The sequence below is a fragment of the Gymnogyps californianus genome, chromosome 11 (assembly GCF_018139145.2).
Source record: "Gymnogyps californianus isolate 813 chromosome 11, ASM1813914v2, whole genome shotgun sequence".
Classification (NCBI taxonomy): Eukaryota; Metazoa; Chordata; class Aves; order Accipitriformes; family Cathartidae; genus Gymnogyps; species Gymnogyps californianus.
Genome location: NC_059481.1, coordinates 18,067,579 through 18,089,471, shown reverse-complemented (window position 1 = coordinate 18,089,471; position 21,893 = coordinate 18,067,579). Strand labels below are relative to the sequence as shown.

The 21,893-nt window shown below is 40.4% G+C and overlaps 1 protein-coding gene across 4 annotated transcripts in view; it reads right to left on the bottom strand.

Moving 5' to 3' along the window:
- Positions 1 to 609: 609 nt before the first annotated feature.
- Positions 610 to 21,893, bottom strand: part of MCTP2 (multiple C2 and transmembrane domain containing 2) — a 104,473-nt gene continuing 83,189 nt past the window's right edge. For 2 of the 4 annotated variants that reach the window (XM_050903070.1, XM_050903068.1), the window contains 5 exons: positions 19,203 to 19,244; positions 8,036 to 8,145; positions 5,551 to 5,660; positions 3,121 to 3,218; positions 610 to 820 (listed from right to left, as the gene is read on the bottom strand). In XM_050903070.1, coding sequence (XP_050759027.1) covers positions 752 to 820; positions 3,121 to 3,218; positions 5,551 to 5,660; positions 8,036 to 8,145; positions 19,203 to 19,244 — 429 coding nt within the window. In that variant the 3' untranslated portion in view covers positions 610 to 751. The remainder of the gene's footprint in view (positions 821 to 3,120; positions 3,219 to 5,550; positions 5,661 to 8,035; positions 8,146 to 19,202; positions 19,245 to 21,893) is intronic. The other 2 variants (XM_050903067.1, XM_050903069.1) reach the window with 1 other exon arrangement.

The window sequence follows — 21,893 nt, the reverse complement described above, 5'->3', positions numbered from 1 at the left end:
AGAAGGTTCTCATGCATCCATTGCCAGCAATGGATCTCTGATGATTCCAGTATCCAAAGAGTTAACCACGGGGTGGGCTTTAAAAAAAGAAGGAAAAAAGGAAAAAGAAAAACCCACGAGTGCTGGATGAAATATTGAGATACTGTTGGAGCTCCTAGCTCTTTCTGCTAATTATGATAAAAAACTTTTTAAAATGTACACTGCTTGAACAGAAGATGGGTATCAAAGACTCGTTAATTCAGAGCTTACACCTTTCTAGGCACAGTGATTTAACTCAGAAAAGAATAGCTTTCATATCTTAATGTAAATCTGTTGGATATGTTAAAAACTGGTTCAGAGCACCTCCTCACATCAGCTCAGCTGATCTGCTACACTAAGTGGAATTATCTCTTCCTACATAAAACAGGGAGTTCTGCCACATCCAGCCTTGCCTCTGCAATCAAAGGGAGAAAAAAGAAAAAAAAAAAAAATAGGTGCAGTTGCACCATCCTCTCCCATTTTCCTCCCCACCCCACAAACTAGTTCATACTTTCCACCTTGCTCTTTTTTGGGCTACGACTCCATGCCAAAAAGACAACCCAAAAAAGACAACCCAAGATAGGTGTTTATCAAAAACCATGTCTTAAAAAAAAAAAAAAGTCTGTGGCAGTGATTATAGTGTTGTTCTGAACCAAGAAGGGGAGGGGGGAAGCATGTGTGCACACATAGCAGGTACGGAGGGAGATGCCGCGTTCTGAAATCGTCCTGCATCCTATAGCGCACTCCGCTTCTTCCTAATAGGACTGGAGCTGCTGTATGGTTTCAATTCAGCATGCTGCACCTGTAAAAACAAATAGACATGACGTTTGCAGTTAGGTAACTCTAGCTCACTACAGTGTGTGTTAATGGCTCCCCGAGGACAAACCAAGGGAAACTAAGGAAGGTTCAAAAGTAATGAATCATTTTCTAAACACAGGAACATGGGGGATTAATTGCAGGAAGGATTTGAGAAGTCATGCATCATTTCTTGAAACAAAAATATTAAAAGCAGATTTTTCTAATGAGATACACGGGGTTCTACCTGATTTCAGCAATGTAGGCTAGATCTTTTGGGTTTGTTTTGGTTTGGGAGTTGTTTTTCTTATCTTTCTGGCATTAACCTATAAGTTTAATAAACTTCTCTCAGGAGTTTCAATTCAAGTGGACCCCAATACGCAGTAAGATGACAGTTGCCAAAACTGTACACAGACCTTGGGATGCTGACATATTTAATCATTTCACAAAAGGAAAATATTTTCCCAAATAGAACCTGGACAAAGCTGCCTCCACCTTTCAAAACAGTTTCATATACAATGTAATGGTTAAAACATGTGCGATAACCTGACAAGGATGCTGTAATCTCCAAACTGTCTGTTGCGCTACAGAAAAGTATTCCCATTGAAATCGTGGGGAAACTTGTGCTGAACGTGCCATCTTTTTCACTCCTCCTCTGTCTTTTGTCCAACATGTGTGGGTTGTAAATGGCTAACGTACACACAGAGGTAATTTCTAACTCATTGGAGTACCACAGCGAAATGATGATGCATTGATAGCACATAAAACAAAGCAGACAGAGGGGCTTTGGAGCTGCCATGGATGACTTTTCACTAGAGCATGTGGCTGTCACACAGGCTCACTATTTTTAGCACTAGTGGAAAACTCTGAGAAGGTTTGTCCCATCCTAGGAACTTTCATCATTCCTCCCATAGAAAATGGTTATCATTTTCCTTGGAGAGCTCAAAGGATCCCAACATGATAGAAACCACTCAAGGAAATGTTACAAATGTAAATGTTAAATAAAGCATAAATAGAAAAGCAGCTTATCTTTAAACGTAAACACTAGAAGGACATATGCAAACCATCACTGCAAATCCAGCATGCTCTACAAGAGCAATGACAAAAAATAAAAATACACTGAAGCTTAATGTCTCTATGATCATTTCTGTTTAGCTTTTTTCCTCCCACCAGTCTATGGTGAGATTTCTCTCAAGTTATTAGTGCTGCCACCAACCAATCTGGTGGCCTCTTGAGAGAAATGTCACCAGAAGCCTTTTCCAACCTTGCTTCTACCAGATGCCTCGACACTGCATGTGGGCAATTATTTTTCTGTCTCCAACAGAGTAAAATCACTATAGGCGAGATTGTGATCCCCTTATTCACAGTGAGCAGCACCTCACTGTGAAAGTACCACGATTCACAGAGGAAGGTACAATGTCAGTGGGATCCAGGGCATCGGGATCAGGGCCTGAGGACACAGATTTCGGCTGATTAAAACAAAAGAAAGAATCCTTTATATTGTGTGGCTTCGTTACCCAGCAAGACTATTTTCCTTCCTCCAAGAGAAATAAACAGATCTTGACATTCTTGTTCAAGTAATTTCCAGGAAGATAGGTAAGATTACTGAAGACAGTGTTGTTTAAAAGAAATAGGAGAAGAGACGAGACTTGACTGAAATTGAGGGAGGACAGATTGTGGTTAGATTGAAAGTTATAATTCCACAATGGCAGAAGATTGATCTGATCAACCACAGAGTATTTTATACACATCTCAAGGCTTTCTTTAAAGAAAAAAAAAAAAAAAAATTATGAGTGGAGCATTGTCCAAGGGAGGTCTGGAGCTCAAGGTGGGTGGGGAGGAAGAATTTTGAGGGACAGCTCATGCGAAAAAAAACCACAGCAAGCACAAATTCACGGAAATAATGCCACCCCCACCCCCCCATCTTGAGAAAAGGAAGAATTCAAGATAACATCCATAGGATTTATCTATCAAAGAGACTATTTTTCTCTTCCCTCCATACAAATACCAGAGCAGAAAGGTGACAGAAACCATAGTTCAGTAACCACGCTGGGTGATTTTCCAGATCATTTTTAAGTAGGTCTTTTCAGGATAATTTTTCTGCAATCATTTTATCCTTCTGACAAAGGATTTTGGCTCCCCTCTCTTCTAACACCCTCCTCCTCCCCCCCTCCCTTTGTGGATTTTCCCCGATTCCTTATCTCCGTTATTCAAAAGTGCACTGGCATCGTATTCCCCAAGCAGAGCACCCAGCCGCTCGCAGTGCCGCTTGTTGCCTCTGTTGGCGGTGGCCCATTCATTACCTACCTTTTGAACATCAGATGGTACCCTGGAGAGGAAATCTAGTAGCTCATTATTGTCGATGGCATAAGGATTTCTAAGCTTCTTAGTAAATTTATTTATGCCTAGAAAAAAAAAAAGGCAAACAAAATAATACAACCTTTTTCTATTCCCTCCTAAATTGTTCAGGCAAGGTGAAAAAGGGAAGAGGAATTCACAAGTAAAAATTAGTGTGAAAACAGTGCCTCGGACTCAAAGCCGCGCACACGTTCCCTGTCATGTGGAATCATTCACAAGTGCCTCCTGGAGGAAGTAGAGGGCATTAGTTATAAAGGTATTTCCCTACTTCAGGGATCATCTGTTGTCAACAACGTGGCAAAAAGACTGCAGCATGCATTCAGTCTGGGGGATATTGTGGGGAGAATACACAAATTTGCAGCCGAGACTACTATTAAATCTGCTATCCTATGTGACCAAAGACATTCCCCTCTCCTCTTGCCCAGGGAACTGGAGGGCTCTGAAAATAATTGGGCAGGATAAAGGCTTTTTTCCTTCCATTTCTTCTGAAAATGAAAGCTTCCTATCCCCATCATGTCTCATAGCTTATCCTCTTTTTGCAGAACCAGATTTGACGAGTTGGCCATATTATGATGCTGTGGGAAACTGTAAAAACTTATCACAAGTTTTACTTTATTTTGATCTTCGGGTGAATAATTTGGTTTATTAACTGCAGCAACAGCGCTCCCTGCCTCCATGGACTTAGTTATGCTTCAGCTATCAGAGGTAGTCCCTAGTCTGGACAGAAGATCCATTGGAGTATAATGTTCCTGTTATTGTGGAGTTCATGAGGTCTTTTCTCCTCCCTTTGAGGAAAGGGAGTGATGAGCAGCCCTCAGCCAGCGCCATCTCTATTGCACGGACCGGGACGAGAAAGCGAGAGACCTGAGCACCCTTCCCAGCTCTCCCCTTGTGCCAATGCAGCCACTTAACACCCCACTGCCACCACCTCCCCACTGCAAAACAGCAACTAGTAGTGTGGCTACGTAAAGGCGTGGTAGAAGAGCAAAGGACCATTAGGCAAAGAAAATCAGCTAACCCACTTTACAGAATAGCAAAAAAATTCAAAAGTTGGTTGCCTCTGAGGATCACAATACAGCATTCAATTCCATCATGCCCCTGTCCAAAATCTCATAGTAGTTTCCCTGAAAGTGATTTCAAATGTGATGGCTGCTCCAGCCTTCTCCTCTCTCTGAAATGCACCTGCTTCACATCTGAGATTCAGCTTTTAAGCCATATACTTGTAGCAAAATGCCAACACAGTTTTCTGTGTACCTGATTTTTAAAAAACAGAAAATACCATAAGGTCTTTTGAGGCCTTGCCACAGGGTAGTTGTTTAACATGTATCATATTTGAAGGCCCTGTCAGTCTAGATGATGTTGAACGGATGTATAGTTTTCATGTACTCACCATGTCTTCCATACAAGAACAGCAATATTTTGTTACTGAACCTTTTACTCCTAGCAATTTCTCTCCTTCCCTTTTGCCCTTTCTTTTGTTTGATTTAATCCTGTATTTAATTTATTTTTTGCCCAAGAGTGGCTTTTTGTACTGTCCCCTTCTCATTCTCTCCCTTTTCTGCATCCAGGAGAGCCAAGACAGCAGCAGACGGCTCAGCCCTGGGAGGGTGACAGGGGGGTCCCTACAGCCCAGAGCCACACCGGGGCTGAGCTTCAGTGGTTCGGTGAGGATTACCTGCACTATGTTCTCAGCCATTGTACCTCAAGGCTGAGATAAAAGCTATAACCCCAAATAAGACAGAAGGCCTTTTTGAGATGAAGAAAGTCTTCAGCAGCTGGAATGCCATCTCCTTTTGTGAATGACCATCTTACTCTTCTTCATAACACCACCAGGAAAGTTTTCATTTTTAAAAGCTCCTCTTTTACTTCATGATGCACCTTCATCCAAATACTTTCTGACTCGTGACACAGAGATGCTCAGTGCCTCCCGTTGGACCATGGGGTACTGGGCGCACTGCTCCTCCTGATTGCAGGGGAGTTAAGACCCAAAAGGGTCCCGTGGTCCAGGCCTCCGTGGTCCAGCTCTTCATACACATCTTGTCCACTCCCTACCATTTCCCAACCAGAGGGCTCCAGAACCAGGAACCTAATTACTCTCCTGCGGAATAATAATCATATTGAAAGTAGCTTATCTAGGCTAATGCTTTTCTTGTGGTGCTATTGGAAACTTATAAAGAACCCTAAGAAAAGCAGATCATCGGATCACCCAGGGGTGAAAAAAAAAAATGGTAATTTTAAGAAGTTCATAGCATATTTATTCACCTCTAAGCAACAGCACTTGATTGTCTGCGTAACAGGTCGTTTAAAGCTTGTTTGATTTCATTCTCTAGATATATATTGTGTTTATTACATGCAAATAAGACACAGTGGAGTACTTACCCCAGATTAAAACAATGTACCTCAGTGGTATAAAATACAAAATGACTGTTGCTGCTGCCAGGACCAAGCAGGCCAGAACAGAGAGGAAAGGCACCGTCCAGTTGAACGTGCTGTAAAGAAAAAAACAGTCCTTCTCAATGTTTCTGCTCTTGGACACTGCTTGTACTCTGCTACCGAATAATAATTTCATGACCTCTTTACAGTGCTTGCTGCATTCAAATGCACTGTAAATTGCAGACCCTTTGGAAGGTGGATAAGCAGATTCCTGCATCTGGATGCTATAATGGATTAAGGGAGATATCTGAGAGGCAGATATCCTGATAAGGAAAGAGAAGGTAGTCTCTGGGGAGCTCAGTGAAGTTGTTAGGCATGTAGCGAGTTGTTTTTGTTTCTTCTTATACTTGTCACACTTGTTACACATCTCTGCTCACCGGTCAGCTCTCCATTATTCGTGGGCGGATTATCTGATCTGGAGACAAGGACATGCTGCAGGTGTGAGCCATCTGAGCTGGCTCCACGGGGCCACAGTGGAGATGACATGGGATGTGTGTCAGCACACGACTCAAATGTGGCAGGCAGCCAGACTCAACCCCGCCAATAACTTGGAATGGATTAATTATGACTGATGCTAAACCTTAAAAGAGCAGTTAAAGTCATTTCTCTGTATACTATTAGGGATTAAGATTCTATATAATTCTCTCATTATTGATATATCTGCTTTTATTTCATTACGCTTTCAACAATTCCTTACTACATCGTATATAGGAGGCTGTCTTGGGTAAGCTATAGCATGCTAGCGGCAGTCCAAGCTTCTGCATGCCACCAGCCTCCCAAGGGGAGCACTCTCAAGAGGCTCAGTCACCAGAGTCATTCAGACTTTTGCAGCACTGTAGCACAAAACAGGACTTTCTTTCACTCAGACGACTCATCTGTAAGCCCACGATGGACTTAAGGCAAGCAGCTATTGCTAACACATTTGAAGTTACTTTGTCCCCCCGTGCGCTTGTAAGATACATCTCTACAACACGCGCCAAACATTGAGATACGTGGACTACATGAATGCCAATTAGTTCATAGGTGGATTTACAGATCTGGGCATCTCTGTTTCATACAATCTGCCTGCTAACTTCATCGCATCATGATGATGGGGAGTAGGAAGAACAGAGAATCAACGTGGACCACTTATCAGGCTATAAAATAAGACAAACTTCCCTTGACAGATAAAATTAATAAGACGCTGAAAGAACTACTTTTAAGCTTCAATAGATGTATTAAATATTAAGTAAAGATAGGTGGGAGAGGACCCATCGTTATCAATCAACGTACCTTAAGTTAAAGTAAAAAAAATAGCAAAACAGCTCAATTCAGTTAAACTATTAAAACTCCCTATGATTGTATAACTAGAGTGACAGATGGAAACTGTAGCACAATTCAGTCTGTCACTTACAGAAAAACTTTGGTGGCAATTTTTTAATGGTACATTACTGTTGAGTTACAATGGAATTCTTCTGAAATTACATCGGGCATCCACATTAATACCCAACGTGTTCTTTAAGACCATTGTTACCAAAATGAATACAAGAATTAATAGTGTTTAAGCGCTCTGAGTCTTCCTGCCATGCAGCTGGGCAGAACAGTGCCCTGTTCATAGACTAGAATACATCTTTGGGCCACTTCCACCCCAGCTGGGGTGTCCGGCGTGGAACCACACCACATGCGTTTGCTGTATTTTTAGCTTGAACCCAGCTCCTCGTTAGAGTGGCTTGATCACAAACCATCACTTTGTGTTCAAAACAGAAAACAATGTGGGTCAATTAAGCTCCAATAAAGATTGGGTTATAAAAGTTTGTGTGTGTTTGTGTGTAGGAGTCTTTTTTTAGGCTCTTCACCTCCCTCCTTTGTAAGGTCAGGAATACTCTTTCTGCCTCCCCTTGCGACAAGACCCAGAAAACCCCCTTCGGGCTTCCTTGTGGCACCAGCAGGAAGCAGACAGCTCAAAATGGTAGAGAGAAAAGAACATCAATGCAGTGGGCAGGGAAATAAGTGACTGGTAACCCCTGTAACCAGGCCAGGGCCGGGAGGGTGTGGGAAAGGCAACACCAACCATCAATTCCTACCTACTTTCTGTGAAGGAACTTGAAAGAAATGCCTGATACTTCTGTGCCCGCATCTTCAAGCGATATTTTCCCTTGTGTGGCACCATGACTCCCCACCCCATCATAGACAGACAAGACCAAGAAATCTGGGCAAATGGGTGAATGTGAGAGCTACATCAGTAGAACACATGGCTTCTCCTCTTCTCTATGCTTTGGAAAGGTTTTTGGAGTAAAGGATTCCATGAGAAGAAGGAACAGTGGTAAGACTGGCCAGGCTTTCCTGCTGCAGCTTACAGTCATTTTTGGAGCAAGAAATTCACTCCACCTTAATCCTCCTGGCTCTGCTTCACTGCAAATCATGGCTAAGCAAGAAAAATATAATCACTTACTTTTTAATCCTCTCTCCAAACGATGCTATTTCTTCTAGGATGCTTTGAACAGCTATGATGATCTCTTGGACCATGTGGATTCTGTCAATCAACCCCTTTTTCTCAGATTCCTAACAAAAAAAGGAAAACCAAAACCTTTTAGACATTCAGTATTTGTTAACATGTTCACGTGAAGAAAGTAAGATTCCCAGTACGGCTGATGCATCCATGAACTCAAGTATCTCACTGAAGGAAGAAGAGAACACACACCCTAGGTTTATCACATACAATTAACATGAAGACATATAGTTCTCTATATTTTCTTCCTTTTCCTCAGCACATGAGCAGAGGTTTCTACATCTTCTAACAGAAATCGACTGCAGGATCTCAAACCAGGCTTTCACTGAAGAACCCAGTTGCATGTCAAACCAGAAGAGATGCTGAACAGCCCTGAGTCGAGCTGACCTGTAGGGGAGTGCTGGGTACTCAGTGCTTCTCAAGAACAAGAATATTCTTGTGCAGAACTTCTAAATATCACTTTTCTGAGCTTTGTAGGCTCCCAACAGCCATGCTGTTTTCTGTATATAAATTAGCAGCAAGATAGTGAATGCAACATTTTTTTGAACATTCTGTATACAGAGACCTATTCTTTTACTGGAAAGAAAAAAGAATCAAAGAAAAAATGTCATTTTCCTTTTACAGCAGCCATCTCAACTTCATTTCTTACTGCTTATTTTAGGCAACAACATTACAGGACATTACTACACATGTGCAGAAATAAAAAGGAAGCACAGAATGAATTAAAAAATCAAAATGACTTAAATCAGCCTTGGAAATCAGTATACAATTATCAGCATTCAGCATTTCTTTGCCAGCAATCTAACACACATACAGGCATGCAAATTGGTGTGGTTGCAGATATTCTAGCAAGAAATCAGCAAAACATTCACTTATTACAAAATGCAGAGCCCTGGACACTCATTTTTACATCACATTTAGACTCTCCAAAATCAGCCCAATTTAGAAAAAAGACATTTTAAGTTCTGTTTTAACCAGTCAGTGCCCAGAGAGGGGAGATGCTGGTAAAACGCACATTGCATCCATGTTCTCTGTGGTCCTCAGTGGCCAGGGCAAGGGAAAAGGTGGGTGGGAGTAAGCAAGGGCCGGAGACACTCAGATCAACACTGCTGCAATTCTGCTTCTGTGTTGTGAACCCACGTTATTTCTCCATGCAGGAGAGAGGGTCAGAGGCTACTTAGAGTCGCAGTGGGCCAGAGAGGTGAAGGCTCATTGCTACAGCCTTTTGGCACTACCGTGCTGCGAGGGGGTTTGCGTGCGTCTGAGACAGGGCACTGCACTACATCGTTGTGTGCTGGAATAACATATGAACCATCCTCGGATGCTGAGAGGCAGACATGACAGTACAGCCCTTGTAACCCTTTGAATTACTCACTGCCCATTTCTCTTCACAGTAGTTTTTGAGTTTAAAAAGCCAGCCAAAACCACTACAGAGTTATCAAGCTCCAGACATTTGAATATTTGCCTTTAGGTTGCAAGTGAGTGCACAATGAATAGAAGCAGCATTTTAAATAATCACACATTTGGGTGTGAAAATGAGTATTTTTACATTAATAAAACAACCAACAAAAATGAAACCCTTAGGGTGTGAAATAACCCCAGAACAAAATAAATAAATAAGTAGTCAGTTTATGTGAAAATAGCACCAAAAAGTCATTTTCACACAACTCCAGTTATAACCTTGTTAGGCTCAAATGTAAATGACACATTAAGATTATATTTAACTATTCACTCACTAGAACGGTACAATGGTCCCTTAGCCATAGTTGGCTTTTTTGCACCAAACTTGGAAGTAGAAGTTGGGGAGCAGTTCATGGAGAACCAGCCAGTAGGAATTTCATTCTATCCAAATTCAGACAGAGGGTAAAGAAACCACTTTAGATAAAGTGATATTCCAGGGCAAGCCTACTCTTGCTACCCAGAGCTGCAAGGAAGATCATCTGTCAGCTCTATCTGCATCATGCTGACTTCATTTACACGTCTTCAATTGAGCTTAGAAACGTGGTGATAATGCAGTTTAACCAATACAACATAACTTCTGCTGCAGCCACCAAGCAGACTAAGAAAATAAAACAGAAACTACCAGTTCCTAGGATATAATGACAATTGCGTGCATACTCATACCTACCATGCATGCTAAAATCACCCACAGACAACAGCATTTTCAATTTATAATACAAAATATGCCCAACCAAGGAAAAGGCAGAGACAGACTGGGATTAGAAAGCCTTGTAAACGAAATCAGTTATTAGAGAGTAAAATAGGCTAGCAACTGCCCCTGTAGTATGCACTGCAATACATGTGCAGAATCATTTGAAAATCCTGGATATTCGTCAATGTCTTTTCTTTGTTATTACTGTTTTGTTCTGAAACCTGCAGTGTAAACACATCTACAGGATGATTAGGTCACTGGTTAAGCAAGAGAGAAGCAGACGAAGTACAATCAACAGGATTTTCCAAATTATTTAGGTTTTGGAGCATTGTTTATGCTTTCTGAAGTCAGCACCTTGCAAAACACTGTCAGAAGCAGTAAGAGAGTTCATAGTCTATCAAGATGACAGTCACTGGTTCGTATTTATTAGTAAACGGGCAACTGTCATACAGAGAGCCATATTTGAATGTTACCATATTTGTGGAAGATGTAAAAAATAATCCTAAATACATCTTCCACTAAACACATTTTCCCATCTGTGCTAGGTCCCACCACCCAGATAAATTTTTCTCCATCCTCCTCAGGTATCACTCCTTTCTGATTTCTTTTGGACTTAATATATTATGCTGCTTAAAAACAGGATTTGGATACCCATGGTTCAAAATCACAGCTCAGAAGCTTTTGCTTGAATTAAAAATAAAATATCCTGCCTGTTTCTGGCATTTTTTTCCTAAAACAGGTTGTGAAACTTCCATTCCTTCACGGCCTTTTTCTTCTTTATTTCTTAGCTGATTACAGCACTGTGGGTGGACCAAAACTAGTCTTCAGCCTCTGGGAAAGAATTAACTCCATCAAAATGAATTTACAGCTGAGAATTAATTATATAATCAGTGTGTTACTTCAAATCTTCCTTGCATATCCTGATTTAAGAAAACTTCATTTCTACATTAATTGCCTGAACAAAAACACAGAAGGGGTCTTACAAAAGATTAAGCATGTCAGGGGAAGGAAAAAAAAAAAACCCAAACCAAAACACCCTCAAAAAACCCCAACACGCAGCAAATTCAAAAATTAAGTCTTTCGTGTCCAGCGAATGTACATCAATTTAAACTTGTAAATGAAGACACCAAATCTCTGCCGTACCGAATGAAAGGTGCTTCTAGATTTTTCTCTTTCTGAAATATGTAACAGTTAATAAACAGGACATGTAAATGCACTCAAAGGGTTACTACAGCTCTGTGATCTTCCTTCCCTTCCCCTATTATGTTATGCTGCTCCCAGACATTCAGGGACAGTTGCAAAAGAAACTGTCAGGCGACCGCAAAATTGAGGTACTTCCAATGCCGAAGACTTTAAAAGCGTGCGAAATATGGGGCAGGCCAGGAGAGGACATCTCCAGCATTAACACGGCAATTCACAACGGGTGAGCTACAATTGTCAGAGCTGGGCTTGTAAGGGAAAATCATAAGAGCTATGGCGGAAGAGACTGAAGGCAAAAATTATCAATCGTCTGCTCTGCAACAAGGACCAAATAACACTAGTTACGGCTTCTGCTCTAGCAAAGCATCCGTTACTGACTTGAAAACTTGGATGGTGGAGACGTTCTAACTTCTTGTGATCATTTGTTTCAATGATTAATAGCTTTCATCTTTACAAAAAGCTGTTCCCAATTTTTTAAATCTATCCTTCAGATATTTTTCCTCTGGATACATCCAAACCAGTAAGCAACACTCCAAACGCACAATTTTTAATGTTGTTCTCTAAGCGTATTTCTGATGTATACTGCAAATACCGTATGCACACAACTAAAAACTTAGGCTTGAAGCCATGAGCAAATTCTAAATACTTGCTCACTTGGATTTCATATAAAACACTCACACAAAAAGAAATCTTGCATGCGACTTTCAAACAAGTGGTATTCATCAGCAGATTTTTGGCATGCCAAGGGAAACTCAATATATAAAGCTGAGGAACACTTGGGGCCAAGGATGAGGAAAAGGGGAGGAGAAAAAATAAATAGGGATTAATGCAAAAGGAGGAAGAAAACAGGATACAGGCAACTAAGTCAGGAATGAAAACCTTGAATATCTTCAGGAATTCAAAGAGTTAGTCTGCCTAGTCCTGGGCTGGCCTAACTTTCAGGATTAGCTTTTTTACAGTAGCTATCTCATTATGCCACTGCTGCTACAAGCACATTAGGGCAATGTTTTACCAGGGTTTATCCCACGTACCAGATATGAATTCCCTAGTGTATTAGCAACAAACAAGATTGATGAAAAGGGGAAAGAAAGGAAAAAAGCTCAGGCATGCATGTCTTTTTGCTCCACTATTATTCTGTTTGTTTTTTTTTTTTTTTTTAAAAATGCTGCAGTTATTTAGAGAAAAGCAGACTTAGCCAAAGTTGGATTTAACTTGCAACTTGCTCTGTGCTAGACTACAAAACTCCGACCTTACCGGTGTCCAGCAAAACCTGTGCCAAACAGCATCTTAAGGCCAAAATACTTGTAGAAGAACTTCTGAAACCAGAAAGATTTTATTGGGTATAAACAGCAGACCACTGGCCTCTATTGTCTGCAGGGAACACTTCACTAACAACTTCAGTCTAGCAGCAGAATGAAGCTCTTGTGGGAGGCGGTAGCCATGGAGTGACAGACAGTCTCTTGGTAGCTAAAATGAATTCCAGGCAGAGCTTTGAAAATAGTCACCACAGCAACCTTGAACTGGATCCTGCCTTCGGTGGGAGCCAACGGCGGCTGAAACGAACCCAGCAATCTGCCTTGCTGAGTCACTGTCTTGCCCTGTGCTGCAATGTCTGCTGCGTGTCGAGGAGGGCTTCTCGGCACTTCCAGGAGGACGGGTACCCGGAGAGGATGGCAGCCAAACTCTGAGCAATTGCCTCATGCAGTCCTGAAACTGTGCATCACAGGATCTTTTTGTTTATTAACACCATGCTGCAAATGTGCCTGCCTGGCGGTGGAAATTTAGCGAATCTGACTGTACTTGAAATAATTACCAAATAGAGGAAATGCAACACATACAGGTCAATTTATGCTCTCAGTTAAAAAGGTGTGAAATCTGGAATACTTCCACCAGAGCCAATAGAATCACTTCAGATTGATATGAAGGAGAGCACCATCGGCCTTAAAAGGACACATTTTAAAAGCAATGGCACATCATCCTACAGCTAAGGCTGGGGGAACACTGGCTAAAAGGCAGAAGATGACCACTTTACGCCTTGTTCAGCCATGCTTACACTTTCTTTGCTTACATTAGATGAATTGCATCTGTGCGCAGAGGACCAGCAAAAGTCTCCTAAGCCCAACCCAAGAAAAAGCTTATGTGGAGAGGCTTAGGTCGTAACTCTGTTGCTTGGTCTCTGCACAGGCGTGAAATGCAGGAGGTTTAAGGGGCATTTTCTGTACTTGCTCACGTTTTCATAGACATGTAAAGTAAGCCCAAGTCTGGTGGTACTGCTACAAGTTTTAAAGCAATACTGGTAGTCACAACAGAATAAAACGCCTTTCAGGTGAGGAACATGCGTGTAAGCAGCAACAAGAAAGAAGCCTGAACAGAGATAAAAAGTCATCAGTCACCTTTGATTTAAAAAAGGGAAGGGGAAAGAAAACAACTTTGGTCAAAATAAGTGCTTTCTCCTGGAAATACACGAGACCTAAGAACAATCACATGGTGATTAGACTTAAACTACTGGATCATCATCTACTGGATCATCATCTATAATCTAGGTAAATGATCTTTAGCAATTTGGGGTACAGGAGAAAGATAGACCTAGTCATACATCTGGCCAATTCAAAATAAATTTTAACAACATTTTAAATAGTTGGAATTTTTAAGGAACAAGAACCCCCTGAGGTTTATGTGCTCGGTCCAGTGACCTGCCTAGTGCTACTTAATATTTCTCCAGAGATTTAGAGAAGTTACAGTGTTGGCTTACCTACCTCCAGGGCAAGAGGGAGAATTTTAGACTGCCGTAGGGCTGCTAAGGCTTCTTTGTGAGGAGAGCCATACCACAGTCCCCAGGATATCTAAAAGTCCTCTGCAAGTCCCTCCTTTCAACTCCTCTCTCCCATCACTCCTAAACCTATGAATGGGTGGGTCATGATGCTGAGACAAGGTTTGTGCCAATTTATGGGATGCCTGTGGATAAGAGCAGTACTAAGCAATGCTGCAGTGTAAATAAGAAATAACAACAGACCATTTATCTTCCAGTTTCTTGTACACAGGAGGCTCCCAAGCAAAGAGCAAAGCACAACCAGAGCAACCCCTGCACTCTGTCTTAACCAGAAGCTGCTTAGGTTAATAAGAAGCTTGGAGAAAACTTACAGAAGCTATAATTATGTCTTAAGTGATACCTGGAAACTTGTATTGCACTTTAGTCAAGATGGTTGCAAGACCAGATGATTATGTGTGCTTAAAAGCGTCCCATCCTCCAGCTTTGCACCGAGCATAGCTCAGGCAAGTAGCAGAATCCGTCCCTTAGGCTTCTCCATCACTAGTGTTTTCACGGTCTGTGCACAGACTCATTAGGAAGCAGTGAGAGGGAAGCCACAAAGAGCCAACTGAAGAAAGAACAGCAATTTAAGGGAGTCCACGTCTACACAAACACACACCTTGTGGGGTTTTTTAGGACACAATCTTGCCCATAATTTTGTGGAGAAGGTGGGTGCTCCTTGTTAGTCTGAACATACCCTGTGTATCATGGGGTATTTTCAAGTCTTTACCGTCATTTCTCTTCAGCAATCAATGGGAGATGTTGAAATATTATATTGCAATTGTTGTATTGAAGAGAAAAAGAAAAACTAATGAAATTATTTATACTTCCAGGGAAGAAAACAATGAGATGATATTGTCTTGAATGACCTTTCCTAAGTATGGGGATATAGCATCTTACACAATAGACTCTTGGTTCATGTTTCAATTACTGACCTTTACTGTGGAGAAAATTAATGCAATTTTCATCGTAATCCACCCATACAAATAAGATCCATACGGAAGGTTTCCACATGCTGAATCTAACTCAAATGGAAAATGTCAGCTGTTTGCTACTGGATGAATTTGACTTTAATTTGTTTGGCTGGAGTCTTTTTGAATTGTGTTCATAAAACTTTGTATATTTTTGGTACCTATTTTTGACAGAGAATTTCCTACATTAGAAATATTGGATTTTTCTTCTTTGGGGATTTTTTCCCCCCTTTTCTTTTTTCCAATACATGAGATACTAAACATTTCTTGGAAGTTGCCAAATAACTTGGCTTAAAGCCACAGTGTCAACTGATCCTTCCCTATTACATCCCACTAGCCAAGCAGGGCTACGTTGGCTCACCATTGGATAGAAACCCTCCAAAAAAAAAAAAAAACCCCAAAAACCCCACAAAACCAGAAATTGCTGTTGATTTAGTTTTGTCTCTGATTTTCTTTTGAATCAGTTACCAGACCTGGAAATAGTAGTAATTTAAGTTTTGTCTGTTTTGGAGGAGATGCAAACTTTTATCCAGACAACTTAAGATCATGAGGAGACTCCAAGACTCTTTCCAGTCGGGTGCTATGATACACTCATTCAACAGGGTAACCATCTGCTCTTGAAGCTCTACAGTCATTGTCAAAAAAGAAAAAAAAGTAAAATAAATAGAAACGGTCAATCAGACAACTTACATTGAGCTGCATGTAACTTGTCTATACCTTTCTACTAGCAGGCAAAAGATGTTTCAGTGATGTAATTTTACAACAATCCTTATTCAGACAGCCTGACAGATCCCAGAGCTGACACAACACAGCCTGAACTCCATGTCCAAGATGGCACAAATCCGAGAAGGCATTCATCCACCGAACAGCTTGTGCCAAAGGGACAGAGCTCTCTTATCTTTTACAGTCCTCCATGCTGGTATTTGGGGAGGGGAGAGGGGAAAGAAAGGGGGAGTTGGCAATTAAGCCCTGTCATTTAAGACAGATAGTTTAGATGGAGGGAGTTAATCTGCTCTTGGGTTTTTGAACTAAGCGTCTGTGTATTTATAATTTGTAAACAGTTCATCTCTTAGAGGGTGTGTTACAATTCCCAGAAGCATGATCTGTTATGTCTAACATGCAGCAGAACCCAGAAAGGCTATGTGTGCAAGTATTTTGATACAGCATGATGATAGGAAACAGAAACAGTGACCTCGTATACCACAACCGAACTAGCAGATTTCAACTTTAGGAGCTCTTATATTAGGGAGGGGAAGGAAAAAAAAAAAAAATACACAGACTTCTTTTTAAAGTATAGTTGTCTGTTTAAATGTTGACATTGCCATGAGATAATGTCATAAAATTACATTTTTCTTACACTCCCTAGAGAGCATTGGCCACCCTCAGACTTGGAAAAGTCACTTAGAATAACCTAATGTACTTAAAGATGCAAGTCATCAGAATGCAAGCATGGTCCATCACTGATGCAAAAAGGCTATACCCAGGACAGGACAGAGACATTAAGGCAGTGCTGCACAGCACTTGACATGGGACACATGTAGTGGCTGGCAATTCTCTCTCCTGGTAATTCTGTGTCAGAATTCCACAGACCCATAACACTAGTATACAAGTTATGAATTATTATTGCTGTAATGTTGGGATATAAAGTGCTATCTTGATGAGAAAGCCTGCTGGAGGTGTCTACTGTGAGTAGCTTTAGCCAGTGCTACCAGCTCTCCATTTCAAAGAGTCACTGTGCATACATGAAATGGAGATAGAGGCAATGCTGATTACAAAATGGTAGGGCCAAATCATCAGCAGCTCAACATTGACTCTCAGGAGTTTTCCCAAACCTGCATATTTAGTTAAAAGATATCAAGAAAGAAAATGACAGTGAAGTTGTTGAGCAGGGGAGGAGGGAGGCAAAAATGCAAAGTGATTAGATCCATATTTAAGTGATCCAGTTGTATTTATAGAGAGAATCAAAGTCACTGGAGTTAAATCTAGGGTAAATGTAACCTAGAATATTTTGGCTTTGGAGCAATGAATCTGTTGCAGAGCACAGGAAACAGAGGATTAAATACCTATTTAATATATTTTTACTTTTTTTCCCCACCTCAGCACTTGCAAATGAAAAAGAGGAATATTAAAAAATCCCAGTAAATGGGATTGGTTCCAATGAATAAGTTACACCTTTAGGCATCACACAAATAAGATGTAGGGTCAATATTTACAGGTGTCTAGCTTTGGGTACCCACAAAATAGAAATTATCGACTTTCAGAGATACACAGTATTCCTTTGAAAAAGATGCAACTTTCATTTAGCAACTTCTGATGAGTTCCAGATATTGGTCCATTTAGCTGACCAATTTTACGATACAAAAAGTAAATTATAAATAAGAACTTTTAAACAATTATTGTGTGTTGCAAGAAACCTGTAATTCATAGAATCATAGAATGGTTTGGGTTGGAAAGGACCTTAAAGATCCTCTAGTTCCAACCCCCCTGCCATGGACAGGGACACCTTCCACCAGACCAGGTTGCTCAAAGCCCCATCCAGCCTGGCCTTGAACACTTCCAGGGAGGGGGCATCCACAACTTCTCTGGGCAACCTGTTCCAGCGCCTCACCACCCTCACAGTAAAGAGCTTCTTCCTTACATCTGATCTAAATCTACCCTCTTCCAGTTTAAAGCCATTACCCCTTGTCCTATCACTACACACCCTTGTAAAAAGTCCCTCTCCGGCTTTCTTGTAGGCTCCCTTTAGTACTGGAAGGCTGCTATAAGGTCTCCCCAGAGCCTTCTTTTCTCCAGGCTGAACAATCCCAACTCTCTCAGCCTGTCTTCATAGGAGAGGTGCTCCAGCCGTCTGATCATCTTCAACTAGGTTGTCTAAAGTTCATGTTATAACTGTGACAGATTTCTGGTTGCTCATTAAAATATAACCACCACAGAAGAGCATGTTAAATTTAAATAACTATTCCCATCAATTAGACCGCTGAGCTTCAATTCTAGTGTCTGTGACTGAGAAGAGTTAAGGTGCACTTGCTAACTGTGGTATCGATTTACTTCTCAATGATCAACAATTTCACTGTAACACTCTTAAGACTCTTCTTGAATATTCTATGTTTTATTAACTTAGTATGCAATTTGAAAGTTTCACATTGCCTTGTGAACATTTTCTTCCTAACAGCTAATGTTCCTTTGCATGCTGTTGCTTGTTAAATAATTCCTCACCTTTTAGCTTTAAAGTATTTATAGATTATTAGATCTTCCTTCACTTACTTATGTTTTTTCAAGCTGTATACATTAAGTTCTCTTAATCTTTCTTCAAATGTCATGCCCTCTAATCCTTTTATCATTTGTCACTGTGGTTTGATAAACTTGAAAAAAATTCCAATGAATTTTTCATAGTGAGAAGAATGAGTAAGTATGCTCCAATAAAATAAAAAACACGCCTTGCCAACTCCAATTCTTTCTACATTTCAGCCGATGAACTAAAACCGTTTTTTCCCAGGCTCTGAAAGAAATATTGAGAAAATTCTAACCAGTCCTCCACAAGTCACACCAATTCTGGCCTACAGAAATGGAAATGCCAAATCATTTGGGGAAAACCATTCGTACAGATTGTCATCCAACACTCGAAATGGAAGCGATGGGGGATTTTACATACCCATGCATGTCTTTGCACCTCGTCCACCCATACACATACCTAGAAGTGCACACACATGAACATGTGCCTGTTACGATTTCAAGCACAAACTGGGGACGGCTCAGATTCAATTACCGTTCAGAGGTCTCACGTAGGTAACGCCACTATGGAATGTTACACAAACCAATCTTTTCATACTTTCAAATTTGCCAATCAGCCAACTGGTAACAATTGTTTTCCCAGTTAATACAGAGACTAAATGAAGATCTCATGGAGATACGATGGTGGGTTTGTGCTCTCCCACGTTCCTTCTGATTCTAGCTAACACAATCGTGAGATATGCTTACCTTATCATCTTCATCCTCATCTTCATCCAAGCCCATAAGCTCCTACAAAAGCAGATATCCATATTACAAAACACTACACTTATTTTTCAGTGCCAGGCAATGTTCAAAAAGCTTATGATACTCCCACAACATTTCATTACATGGTTTTCTCCCACTTCTATTGCAAGTCATCAAAAAACCCCACCACTTTCACCTTTCAGAAATAACATTTTGTATTCAAGGACTCTTTTTTTTTTTTTTTTGCAATATCCTGAACAAAGCATGCAATACCCTATACAAATTTTAAGTCTAAATAAAGCATTAGTGGCCGCGTCCAGTAGTTTGAAGGCAACAGGCTTTCAAATTCATTGCCAACTGTTACTGTCTGTAAACAGCTTTGTTCTTAGTCTGACAAATGAACCAGCCAGTATGTCAAGGCTGAGGACTCTATACTCAACTTGTTCCATCCTCACTGCTACAATGACTGCTCCCTCCCTTTAGGGCCATTAGTGAAACATTAGACTTTAGAAAATACATTAGTAGGAACATAATCAATCTCACAAATCACAGTCAGATTTCTATGCAGCATTATTTCCTCCCTTTAACTTCTATGCTGACAGGTAGGGGAGAAAACAAAAGACTTGGCTAAGGCTTGAAATTAGGAGCACTTGGCTTTCAATTCAGGTATTTAATAAGATGAGTCTTTAACAGGGTCCTCCAAGTTTTTATTGGTTATTTAATATGTACATTTGAATTGGTGTACTACAAGTTTAAATACAGCAAACGTGCAAAGAATGTGAAGAATCACAATAAAAAGATGTTTTGGATTTGGGTTTTTTGGGAGGGTTGGGTATTTTTGTTTTGGCTTTTTTTTCTCGTCCCCCCTGCCCCGAAAAGCCGTTGCACGTAGTATGCAGAAGATACTGAGAGCTCAGATACCCAGATTTACTCTTTTGCTCTCTGGAATACCCTGAGCAGCTGAATTAACACCGATCACGGTTTACATTTCTATAGAAGCTCCCCATCTGTAAATCATAAACCATTTTACCAATATTCACAAATTTAGCCTCCTGGCAACTGGATAATGCATACAAGTTTAATACTGTTATTCCCATTTTATAGCACAGAAATTGGAGAGAATTTGAGGTCCACTTTTGCAAAGACTGTTGCTCGCATTCCTCTATATACATGAAATGTGCATGCTGGCACACAGAAACCAAAGGTAGTGCGCATGCAGCCAAGCTCTGAAGAAGCAAAAAATAAATAAATTACTGTGTAAAAAGCATCGGTATTTTGAAGAAACCTTTTTCTCATCTGCAGGACAGATGTGACTAGAGATAGCACCTGATTGTCTATTTTTGACCTCCAGATGGTTAGAATCACAGACACACATAAAAAAGAAATCAGGTAATATTAAAGGCACTTTGACTACTTGTTCCATATGATCCCAATCCTGCAAAGCACTTAGGCAGATGCGTAACTTTGCTTATGCAAAATGCATTGCTCACAGGGTGTGCGACAGGAAAAGGGCCAACTTTCCGATGGGCCTTTCTTCAGTTTTACTACAATGAACCTGTATTTTCAGATATAGCTTTTTTGAAATATCCACCTAAATGATGTATTGCTCAATTTTGCTGACTTATGTGAGACTGTCCTCACTTGAACGTGCAACAAACTCACCACAGGATGAGTGATGGGTGCTGGAAGGTATTCTCTGTGTATTTTTTCCTGAGTAAGTCATTATTATTTTATATTATCTTTTGTATTAAAACCAAAAACATCTGTTTGCCTGGGATTCTCCAACATGGGAAGTTCTCATTCTCTTGATGAAATAAAGTAGTCACTGAAGACACACAATATCTTTCTACGTTATTCTGGACTTGGCTGAAATTGGAGAAAAGCGTTGCTTTTACCATTTGTTTTCAAATCAAGTCCATGTCCTAGTCTGCATAATGCAACTTTCCCTATTTTCTAACAATCTTTCCACTTGGGAATGGATGAAAACTGAACTAGGAGCAGCTTTTCTCGCTAAAACTAACAAACCAGCTATTGACCTTTTTAATTCTAGGATATTATTTCTTTGTATAAAATCCACTTGATTCGTTTGGGCAAAGGTATTCATGGGTACAAGTGTCAATCATCTTTTTATCAAAAGTTTCAAGGAAGCTATAATTCAGCCTGTATTTCATTACTGTACCTATTACACATTAAAAACAGAATATTATGGACATACATGAATTTACTCTCACTTCTAACTGTAATTACCATTGTTATGTAAGTAAAGACAGTGGTCAACATCAAACAGCATTTCATACCCCAATAGTAGCACTTTGCCACATATGTTATAATTATTTTTCTATTTAAATCTTTTTTTCTCCCAGATCAAGTTAAAAAACTGAAGGCTAAATTTCTGGGGGGAAAAAGCATTTGTCATTTAAAAGCGGGGGGTGGGGGAGGGGAAGAATAAGGGCTTCTTAAAGTCTCAGATCACAGGACAAGGTTTAAAAACAACTAACTTCTCTTTCGGCTTCTATTGACTTTCCTGTTCTGTGAATCACGAATCATCAGTGTGAGGCAAAGTGTAAGAGCAGTAGGGGCATGGGTTTTAGGAACTTGTTGCTTTGTAAGTCTTTCTTAATTCAATTTAGTTAAAAACATTTGTAGCTATTTAGTAAGTGAAATCCCCCTCCTACACACTCTCGTCGTCGTCTC